Source organism: Porites lutea, chromosome 7, assembly GCF_958299795.1.
Source record: "Porites lutea chromosome 7, jaPorLute2.1, whole genome shotgun sequence".
Taxonomy (NCBI): Eukaryota; Metazoa; Cnidaria; class Anthozoa; order Scleractinia; family Poritidae; genus Porites; species Porites lutea.
This window is the reverse complement of record NC_133207.1, coordinates 115,083-125,642: the sequence shown is the minus strand read 5'-3', so window position 1 is coordinate 125,642 and position 10,560 is coordinate 115,083. Positions and strand designations below refer to the sequence as shown.

The window sequence follows — 10,560 nt, the reverse complement described above, 5'->3', positions numbered from 1 at the left end:
TTCTACTTACGTATCTAATTTAAACTGAGAATTTACTATCTACAAAAGCGGGCCGTGCGAGCTATTACAAATTCAGAATATCGAGCACATACTGCTCCTCTGCTCTCCAAATTGGAAATTCTAGATATTTTCCAAGTCAATACGCTCGATACTGCTAAATTTATGTTTCGCTACCATAATAATCTGCTGCCTCCACTCTTGCGCAATCTGTTTATGACAAACATTCAAGTCCATAGATATGACACTAGAGCAGCCAGTAATTATCGAATCCATTCCTGTCGTACGAACATCAAGAAATTCACAATTCTTTACCAAGGACCTAGAATCTGGAACTGTCTTCCTGCATCTGTTACAAACTTGTCAAGCTTTTCTGTCTTTAATAAGAACAAAGTGCTAGAGTTTTTATTAAAATAGTTACTGAATTAGTTCAGAGCCGCACTTCTTCGCCGCCCTTATTTCTTATAATATTGTGATGTCGAAGTGCCCTCTCTATAAAAGCCTGATGGTTTCTTGAGGTCTCCTCGCCTAACAACCTGCTGTGTCCTGTAAAATTTGCTGTAACAAAAAGGCTAATAAATGATGATGATGATGATGATGATGATGATGATGAACCGGCTTGGAATTCCGCTGAGTGACTGTGATCAAAGTAATGCTTTTCTTTTTATACCGACAAAATGGTTGTTTCTTGGAAATCTGATGGCAAAGTTCTCCCAACTTGAAATTGTTATGAGAAGGAGCCCAACACCTTTTGTGTATTTTTCCCTTCTTCTTTTTACCGGAATCGAGCACCTGGTATAGCTGGCAATTTGCCTTGCAATATTAGTGCAATAGTCCTAAATATAATATGTATAGATTAACACCAAAACATGCCTACCCTTTGTACTTTCGCACGGTGCATTTTTAACAGATAATTGGACTTAATACGGGGCAGTCGCTCGGTAGCCAGAGCTGGAATATTCCTAGACAATGTAAGAATTGGAATGAAAAATTGTTCATGTTATAAATAATCGGTTATATAAAGTCGAATAGTACTCTCGAAACTCCCGCCTATGAAACTGTGAAATTTGAGCTCTGAGGCGGTGGTGGCCTCGGTTCCTCCGTCTATACTGGTTCGAAAGTAGAATTAGAAATAAAAAGAATTAGAAAGTAGAAGAGGCAAGTCTCGTGTCGAGAAAAATTTCATAATTTGGCAGAAGAAATAGTTTTCCTTACCTAAGTCCAAATCCGGGTGTCCTTTGAAGTATTTCAGCAAGGTATTGTATTACTAAGGTTTGTTGAGTCAAGGAACTGCAAATTCATCACTTCGCATTTTTCACGTGAAAGAAAAAACATCCATCACAGCTTCTTGAATATATGGCTGGTTTTTACTTGAGAACAAGTCGGACGGAGTTGTACTGAATAAGAAGCGTAGAGCTTAAGATCTAACTATATACAAACTATTCACAGCTCACGGGTCGGAGTCAAAGGGAAAACACGAAAAAACAAATCAACGTCCGTCGGAAGAAGCATTGTGATCGGTCCCTGCTTAACTGGCGTGGAAAAGGCAGCGATGTTCGTTTCCCAGAGTTTGAGACTCAGTTAAATCGGACAACCTGTCATTACAATTATCCAAAAAATAATGCTTATAAATCCAACGTATGTGAGGTGGCTGATTCTAAATAAATTCGCTCACTGAAATATATCTGCTAACCAGTGAACTCACCCAAATAACTCGAAAGAATCCCTTTTGTTTTGCTAGTTTTTCTATTCAGGATTAATCACTTATAGCGTGTCTAAACTTGGAGGTGAACATATGATAGGATGGAGTACTGGGACCGAGAAGTTATTGATAGTGTAAAAAGTGACGGCACAAAACATCCTGACAATCCGCTGGTACCCGTCATGTAATCACCTACTTCCCCCCGCTTAAACGTTCTTGTGGTCGTAGCTGGTTCGCTTTTATTCCACCTTGTAACAGCTGCAACACTTTGACTTCTGCTCTAGGGCAGTATTTCTCCGACTTTTCAAAGATAATCGATTTACACTAAACCAAGAAAACAAAGATTAGGTCATCGCCACTGCAATAGCGTAACTTCGCTGTGGAACAATTAATGTATCGTTAACCAACCAATCAAAATTCAGTTGATCTGATCAAACTCCATTCGTTAGTTAGCACATGTCATGTTGACTGTGAATGGGAAATGGTAAAGAAACCGCTGGGAAGTTAGATTTGGGCCTCCGTACTTCCCTTGGCGGGGGCCTGTCAAGGAACGAGTTCCCTATGGAGGCCAGGGTCCCAATTGCACTGGAGTTTGAAGAGGTATGAACTTTTATTCCTGCAGTTTCTGCGAAGAAGTTAATGATATCCCGCTGATAGATTGAGCCATGATCACGCAAGCCTTTGTTGATCCTCAGAATGAGACTATACTACCGCGTTATCGTTTCGGCTTTGGAAATCAAGAAAATAACTATTCTTCTATTTGGAACCGTAATTAACCGAGAGAGGATTCCTTTATCCTTTGAGGCCATGTGAAAACGGAGCTGGTCTATTTAGAAGGCGGTGCTAATTACACGGTTGACTTAGTAAAGTATTCTTTGTTTGACAGAACGTTTTAAAGGAGTTTACGCCAGGTACCAGAAAACAACATGTTTTCATCATTAATGATCAATGGCCGTAAATTTTCAAGTTAAGCACCGATAAACCCAGAGAAACAAAGAACAAAGTTGATGATTGCAGCAGTTTACACTCCCGCCGAGTTTGACTCCGGGCGACTGTTTTCTCTTTCAGCAGAATTACGCATCCATGTCTCATGATTTTCCATCAACGCAAGGAGACTTCGCTGGCTTGGGGCAAGAAAGTCATTCATCGTCACATTTACAGTTTTTGGAGGTGCACATAAAGCCTGAGCCGAGAATGAACGAGGGCTCGGAAGACTTCGATGTGGACTACATGATGGAGAAGCCGATTGAATTTGTGAATGGAAACGGGACGGTTTGTATTACCCGTGATCTAACAACTGCTTTCCTTAGAATTTACCTTACGTTTAATTAAGTTATTGGTACTTTGGGCAGACAAGTGGAGGCCGAAGCTGCAGCTTAAGATTGTAATTTTGGAATTTGTGACAGACTGCAAAATGCAAAAAATACCATGGATAGATAAGAACTTGTTTACCAATCCAGCAAATTAGGAAAAGTTTAGTCCTTAAAGTTATGTATTGCGCCGCATTCTCTTACTTGCTCCTCCACACTGCTGCATCATTGCTAAACTGTTATTTCGAGTTTTCGCAAGTTTCAGGATCGACCCTTACCTAACTTACAGATCTAGCTCTAGTATCTATTCTAAAGTACATACTTTAAGAGCCCTGTGTTGAAGGCGAACGAATTTATGATACTCCAACGCTTCAATGCATGTACCGTTTCATCTACATCGCATGTCAGCAAATTTTGACAGATAGTGTTACCATGCAACTTTCATTGACAAGTGGATGAGTAACTTACACCAATCCCATTCACGCTTCATCGAGCATATCCAAGAAATCAAAAATGCCCGAAAAGGTAGTTAAAACCTTTTACTCCAATAATGAGTAAGCTATGAGTAAAATCATTACAAGAAAAAACGAAACAAAATAGAAGACAAAAAATTGCAGAGTTCTGGTGTACAGGTTTTTTTGGAATCATGACATCGCACGATTTTGCTAACTTACCAGAAAGACTACAAAGCTAGTAGTGAGAGCCTATGTTTCGGTAAATGACACTGGAGCGAAAAGCATGGGTTACAATAATCCTAAACAGTTTCAATTTGTAAAATATTGAAAAGCAAAACTATGAGTACCATGAGAAAGTCCTTCCGCAGGTGTTTAATTTGAATGATCACTTTATAGGACTTCGTTTCCAAGACCACACTGAAATTCACAGACTTCTTCAAAATTGTCTATTTTAAAATTTAGAATTGCTAGTAAACTGCTTCTGTAATAAATAATGTTTTGGTATCAGCTTCTTGTTTAATGTTTGCTCATATTTCAAATGGTAATGCAAGATAGTTATTTTACTCGCAATGTTTAGATTTTCTAACCATTTTAATCTGATATGTGCCAAATTATCTTTTTTCCTTTTTAAGATTTTTGTAACGGGGAAAAAGCTAAATATTAGTAAGAATTAAGAAACATTATTTCAATTTTAAGAATAAAAGCAAGTCCATGATCATAGCTTTATAACAAAGCTATATCTTAAAAAAAAAGAATAATATAATAATAATAACATTAAGCTATCTTTTTGCAATGTACTTATAAGGGAAAGGAACGCGACCATTTGAATCAGTTAAGGCAAAGCTTTTACCACCCGAATTGCCTTCCCTTTGTGGCCTGTTTTTCAGTTAATGTTATTAAAATATTCAAGTCTTGCAAATGTTTTTTCTTTGTTGTTTTTTTTTAAAACAAATTTTATGTTTTCTGGAGACAACTAAGCGTTTTTGCCCTCAGGCTCACCAGTTATCCGAAAATCTGTTCATTGCCCTCAGGCTCACCAGTTATCTGAAAATCTGTTCATTGTGGGCCTCTGTTATCTTCCCAGTTCACTTTCTAAGCAGTGAATGTTGGCGAAGAGAAAATATTCCCCGAAAATGTACGTTTGCTTTAGTTAGCATATTTTGGGTTCTATAGGAAAAGCACTATAATTGTCACTTGAGGATCTGATAGACTTCGGAGGTCTTAACATATTTCCCGTAATAGGGAGCACAGTCTCCAGTCAAAGGAAAAAAAGCCCCAGGATTTTTAGTAGAACATCATTGTACAGTCAACAAACAAGTAGAAAAAAGTAGTGCTCTCGCAGTGTTATATACTTTAATGTACTTTATATGATCACAACGAATCAATTTGCGAAGTCGAAACTTAGAACCACTTTCAGCCTGCATATTAAGGTCACACTTAAAGATTTGACTTGCCTCTACGGGATTAAGAATGGTGATTCAGCATTTGAAAAAAGAGTAGAACCATATATGTCAAAAATTAGAGCTGGGTGTTATTTGAAGGGACATTGTTACGGACACCGTTTCTAACATGAATTATTATGCAAAATACTCCTTGGAAAATATTCATTAAAAAAACTGATCCTTTCGAAATTATTGTTCTAATTACGGCTTCTTAATCCTCCTTTGCTAAAGTCTATTTGATCTTTTGAGTAATCCAGGAAGGTTCCAGTTGCTCTTCACCTTAAACAACTGAGTTCATTAGATAATCTGAGCTGTTTGAAATCTAAGTTGTGATCCACGGTTCAAACTGTAAACAATGTTAATCAACCACGTAATTAAATTGAAATGGCCATCACAGAACAAATTTTCTAAAAGTTTAGTATTCAGTCTACGTCTATCTTTGAAATCACTTCCCGGTTTAATTCTCTGACTTAGCCCGCTTATATGTGTTTCTTCGCATTCTGGCTTGCTAAAAAGAATCCGTTCGTTAGAAAAAGTCTTCTATTCAATGAATGAGCTGTCAAACAATTCAATTTTGCTCTCCACCCTAAAGAGTAGGATTAATTACGTATGCTTAGCTATGAATTTGATAGACTATAGTTGAGCTGCCGCAGGAAATCTAAAGATAATTCTAAAAATCTAAAGACTCTTTGCAGTATTCACGACAGCGATTTACCTCATTCACAGCGTTAATATAAATGGATCAGCCAGTTAAGTCTTGTATGGTATGTCCTTTCCTTGTGCTCTTTGCTCAGTTGGTAATTGCTGTCTCAAAGATTCAGTACTCAGATTTGTCGACTTTTTGCTTATCATGAAGTTAGCGAAAGAAGGATATAATGTTGGTTGCAAAGCATTGAGGAAATTGCTTTTCTCTAAAAGTGTAAAGCAACCCTATATTCTGTTTATCAAAAGGCTTCGTTGAGAAATATCTCACGGCACCAAAAATCACTCGACACAAAGTTTTTGGTGCTATATATTTCTTTTATGAAGAAAAATTGACTTTTTCGTGCTCTTTAACCAGCCAGTGTCATAGCGTGCTAAACGATTTATCAAGTGGGTAATATAAATAGGAGACATCAATTATCAAATCTCGTCACCTTAAAAAAAAAAAAAAACATATATATATATATATATATCTATATGACTTGCATGACCACCGTAAAAGGGATAATACTTCGGATTTGTTCAAAATTAAGGCACGAGTCCCCGATATATACATCACTACTGAATGCTTACAATGGTTATCATCTAACAGAAAAGCTATTCTTAATTGTGTTGGACTGGTAGTGTCGACATGTGAAACTTACGGGTCGATATTTTTCATTTATCATTATTCCTTGAAGGAATAATGATAAATGAAGAATATCGACCTGTAAGTTTCAGATGTCGACACTACCAGTGGACTGACAACTTCAAGAGTCTTTGCCGTTTTGGTTTATTTTCTGCATCCATTCTGATGGTTGCTAGGTATGCAGTGACTGACATGGACACAGGAAACGAAAAATGAAGTTGTCAGTCCATAATTTCGAATAGCAATATATTCTACATCCTCTCAAGAAGTTTTTCATGGCAGGTGACAGAAGAACAAGAACGGCGACGGATACGAAGGGAAAGAAACAAAGTTGCCGCGTCTAAATGCCGCAAGAAGAGGAAAGAACATGTCAAAACACTGGTTGAAGTATATATCAATAGCCAATAAACAATTATTTATACTTATAGTCTGCCTCCTTAAATAAATTGAAACTAGGTTGAAAAAGAAGCTCATTCGGATCAATCCTTTCACGCGTGTTTCACGTACTATAAAGCTTTAGCCCTAAAGCACTCGCCAGTCCAGGAGCCAATACATGGGTTATGATTCATGTCACTATCACTACCTACCCCCCTACTCGGCATTTATTTATCTAGCTATGACTCCCATTTACTTCGCATTCACACGCTCAGCCCACCTGCCCACATTCCTTTCTTTCTGTCTCGACTTATATGACTTCATTTAAACGACAAAGTTTGTCTTTTGTGTAATCCTACCTTCTTCGTTTTAATTCGACTTTTTTCGGCCTTTTTATTCAACCTCTTATCATTGTCTTTTGTTAATAATGAAATTATCATTTTGACTTTAGGCTTCTGAGGAGCTTGAAAATCAAAACAACGACCTTCAGGGACAGATCAGCAAGCTACAGGCAGAAATCAAACAACTGGAATTCATGCTTGACTCACACAGCTGCTCCAAATACTCCCATAGTCAACAGGAAGACGAGGAATATGGATTGAACACAACTTAGTTACGGAGAGCAAAGGAACAACACCAAACCAGTGTTTTCATAGCAAAGAATCAGCTGATTGTCCCCGCACCAGTCCGGTGGTCAGCGGTGTCTTACATATGTTGACACGCTTAATTTTGACGTTTGGTTTCGTCAAGAGAGATACTGAACGTTTGCATTCATTATATGGTTTTACTATTTCTTTGAGCAATTCGCTGCGGCCTCAGTGAATATGCAGTGGTGCTTCCCTATGGAACATTGTTCCCTGTTTCAATTCGGGAAAAGATGCTCAACACTTGGTTTTGGTTGGACAATTTAACCCTTAAAATGAGTATTTAGACTCTTTGAAGATTAAAATTAGTGACACGTATTGTAACATTTCTTCACGTTTTCTTCTTACGAAAAGTTTGTAACGTAATGATTTAATAGTTAGCAGTTCAGGTTAAAAATTAAATATGAAACCTTGGTAACAAAAGAGGACGAGAAAAAATAGTCAAAGAGGGAATGGTTATTTTCAGGTTGACTGTTTTATTAAGACAGTCGATTAAATAAAAACCACAGAATCAATTGTCGTCTTTCTCTTGCTTTTAGGAGGTCGTAAAGAAATATAATAAAAGAAACAGAGAGAGAGGGAAAGAAAAGAAAAGAAAAAGTGTAATATGAACGTAAACTTGTCATGCAGCAGGCTATTATTCCTTAACAAACGCACGATTCTGGAGAGTGCTACATTGTTTAGCCTGGAGAGGCGAACGAGAAGTAGAGAGGAGCCGCTAAAAAGTAGGCGTAACCACTGCATGTCAGTGTTACTGTACAATTTATAAGGCTCGACTTTTGAAAATGTTTTACTTATGTCACTACACTTAGCCGTCAAGACACAGAGAGAAAATCGGTACGTGTTCGATGGCTAAAAAGAATACACTTTTCTAAGAGCATTAACTGAACAAAGTCCCCTAAAACATATTTTGCTTAACTGCACCTGACTTTATAGGTCTGAAGGAAGAAACAACAACAGGATGTAACATAATATTTTGAAACCTTTATTTGCAAGAAAGGATTCGAACAAAAATCCCCTGCATTCAGCTGTGATGATAACAGTGTTTAACACGGAAAACCATGTCAAAATATGGGAGATTCACTTAGTGTCAAGATAGCTTGTTAGGAAATGACATTAGGCGTTTGGCACATTGGTGCAAGGAAGTATACTAAAAAAGAAAGCTCTTAGTGGGTCTTGGCGCCAACAATAAATCAGCGGGTTCAGCAAAGAGTTAAGCATGGCAGCGGTACGAGCCCATGGTAAAAGCACGTCGTGTATGCCATCGTAGCCCGTCTTTGGCTTGAGAAGAAGAGTTAACGCCATCGGGGTAAAGCTAAGGAGAAGGGTACCAGCAACAAACAGAGTGGTTCGGAGCGCCTTCTGATCCTCTCCGTTGCGTCTCAGTTCTACTTCATATCCAGATTGTTGCTGTTCTCTGATCATCTTACGATGGCGAATGATTTCAGGGAAAATAACAGCGTAAGAGCTGATTATAAACAGAATACAAGTTGTCAAAACAAACGCTACTAAAAAACCAAAGTAACGACTCACTGCTGAGTCAAAAGACATGATGACGCCAGCTTGGACAAAAAAACCGAACACCCAGCTGATCATCACCGCCGCCATAATATTTTTGGAGTTTACTATTTCAACATAACGCAAAGAAAATTTAATAGCAATCAATCTTTCACCAGTCACCAGAGAAACATGTAGAACTGACTGCAAAGACAACAGAGCGAAAACCCAGTTGTGAATTTTCCTAACAATACAGTTGTTATGGATACCATTGAGCTGGAACGTTTTCCACAAAATAAAAGTTGGTTGCCCAACGAGTCCACAAAGCAGATCAGTTGCCGCTAAACAGGCTAACAAAATGTTAGGATTGCTCTGGAGACTTATCCTTTTTATCACTGCTGTTATCGTCAATGCATTAAGCAATATAGTGAAGGGACAAGTGATGCTGTTGACAATTACTGCGAGGACATAACTTACTTCAGTCAGAATGGTAAACTCGCCGTTGTCAATACCGTCATGAAAACGATCAGAACAGTCTGCAGGAGAAACTGTTTTACTGCCGTTCAGACCGGTTGCGTTACTTTGCCCAGGATTTGCCATGTCTTTAAAACACAGTATTTTGCTGAGTCGAAATAAATCGTTTCTTTACACGATGTATCATGTGCGACTGTGATAGTACTGTTTTAAATATAAGCCGTCCACAAACAATTGAAAACTAAACATATTGTTACATTTAATTGGATTTACCTTGAATGGAAACAAATATTAAAAAAGACCAATTAGCCATTACCGAAACCTGTAAAGAAAAGTGCGAATGGAACGACCTCCTTTTTGCGCACATCTGTCTAATTGGCTCTGGCAAAGGACTTCACGAAACTGATACCGACGAGTGTGGCGGCTTCTGATTGGCTGTCAGCTTTCGGTCTGAAAAGGATTCCAAAAACACTTATAAACATCAATCACAACAATAGCTGTGGATGCCGAAATATAGCTCTTAAGAGTTACAGAAAAAGCGTTGACATCGCCTTAATATGGATTTGCGCTGAGAGTTTAAATATGAGACGTTGTGAGAATGGACCATCTGGTTTTTAATGATTTAATTGGTATTTTCGAAAGAAGAATCAATTCTGCAAAATAGATTTTTTGATAAAAATGACGTGCAATTTCAAGATGAATAGTTGAAATTTCATTTTTATTGAAAATAAAAAGAAAGCGATTTCGCTGCGCGGCAGCCGTAGATGTGCAACTGCCGAACTGATTCAGATAATAAGGCTCTCCAAATGCTGAAGTTCACATCGTTATGAATTAACTGCGAAATTTCTTCAACGAGTATTTTTACTCCGTCTAAGAGACATCCACTGACTTGAACGAAACGAAATTAATCTCCGTGTGAAAAATTTACCATGTAGACATAATTAACCAAGCCTACCTATAAAATAATAATAATAACAATGACCAAGAAAAAGTAAATATTTATTTATTTAGAAATGAATGAAAATACGAAGTTGCTGGTCGCATTATTTGCTTTGGGAATCAATGTCCTGCAACGGCAAAATCAAAATTCAGTCCTTGATTCTTAATGTGGAAACTGGCTGGCTTTGTAAGTCAGCATCACTGTTTTTAAGGAGATGAGTATCAACAACACATTCACAACTGAGTTCCATAATCCTATGATTCCACATCACCGTACTTATACATCTGTGGCTACGAATTAAGATTCATACTTTTAGTTTTGAGTTATAGTGTTACCTCAGCAGATAATGCTAATTAGAATTTGCTCTCTCTAATCAGGGGCACCCAACGAGGAT

At 37.7% G+C, this 10,560-nt stretch overlaps 2 protein-coding genes across 4 annotated transcripts; one reads left to right on the top strand and one right to left on the bottom strand.

The window, feature by feature from the left end:
* Positions 1-1,757: 1,757 nt before the first annotated feature.
* On the top strand, positions 1,758-7,755 carry LOC140943434 (uncharacterized). 3 transcript variants are annotated; one of them, XM_073392519.1, is made up of 4 exons: positions 1,758-2,299; positions 2,771-2,971; positions 6,519-6,623; positions 7,063-7,755. In XM_073392519.1, the coding sequence occupies exons 1-4, from the start codon at positions 2,174-2,176 to the stop codon at positions 7,222-7,224; spliced, it is 594 nt and encodes a 197-aa protein (XP_073248620.1). In that variant the 5' UTR covers positions 1,758-2,173; the 3' UTR covers positions 7,225-7,755. The 3 variants fall into 3 exon arrangements, with proteins under 3 accessions (XP_073248620.1, XP_073248619.1, XP_073248621.1); XM_073392518.1 differs by having other exon boundaries at positions 2,768-2,971; XM_073392520.1 differs by having other exon boundaries at positions 2,180-2,299; positions 2,586-2,971.
* Positions 7,756-8,371: 616 nt separating this feature from the next.
* Positions 8,372-9,352, bottom strand: LOC140943367 (trace amine-associated receptor 1-like). The gene has a single exon (XM_073392443.1). The coding sequence runs from the start codon at positions 9,350-9,352 to the stop codon at positions 8,372-8,374; it is 981 nt and encodes a 326-aa protein (XP_073248544.1).
* Between the last annotated feature and the right edge of the window lie 1,208 nt (positions 9,353-10,560).

Excerpts from the sequence above, each read along its gene's own strand:
- LOC140943434 (XM_073392518.1), top strand. The coding sequence starts at position 2,174 with ATGGGAAATGGTAAAGAAACCGCTGGGAAGTTAGATTTGGGCCTCCGT. Across the intron at positions 2,300-2,767 it reads TTGCACTGGAGTTTGAAGAG|CAGAATTACGCATCCATGTC; the intron begins GTATGAACTTTT and ends TTTCTCTTTCAG. Across the intron at positions 6,624-7,062 it reads ATGTCAAAACACTGGTTGAA|GCTTCTGAGGAGCTTGAAAA; the intron begins GTATATATCAAT and ends TTTTGACTTTAG.
- LOC140943367 (XM_073392443.1), bottom strand. The coding sequence starts at position 9,352 with ATGGCAAATCCTGGGCAAAGTAACGCAACCGGTCTGAACGGCAGTAAA.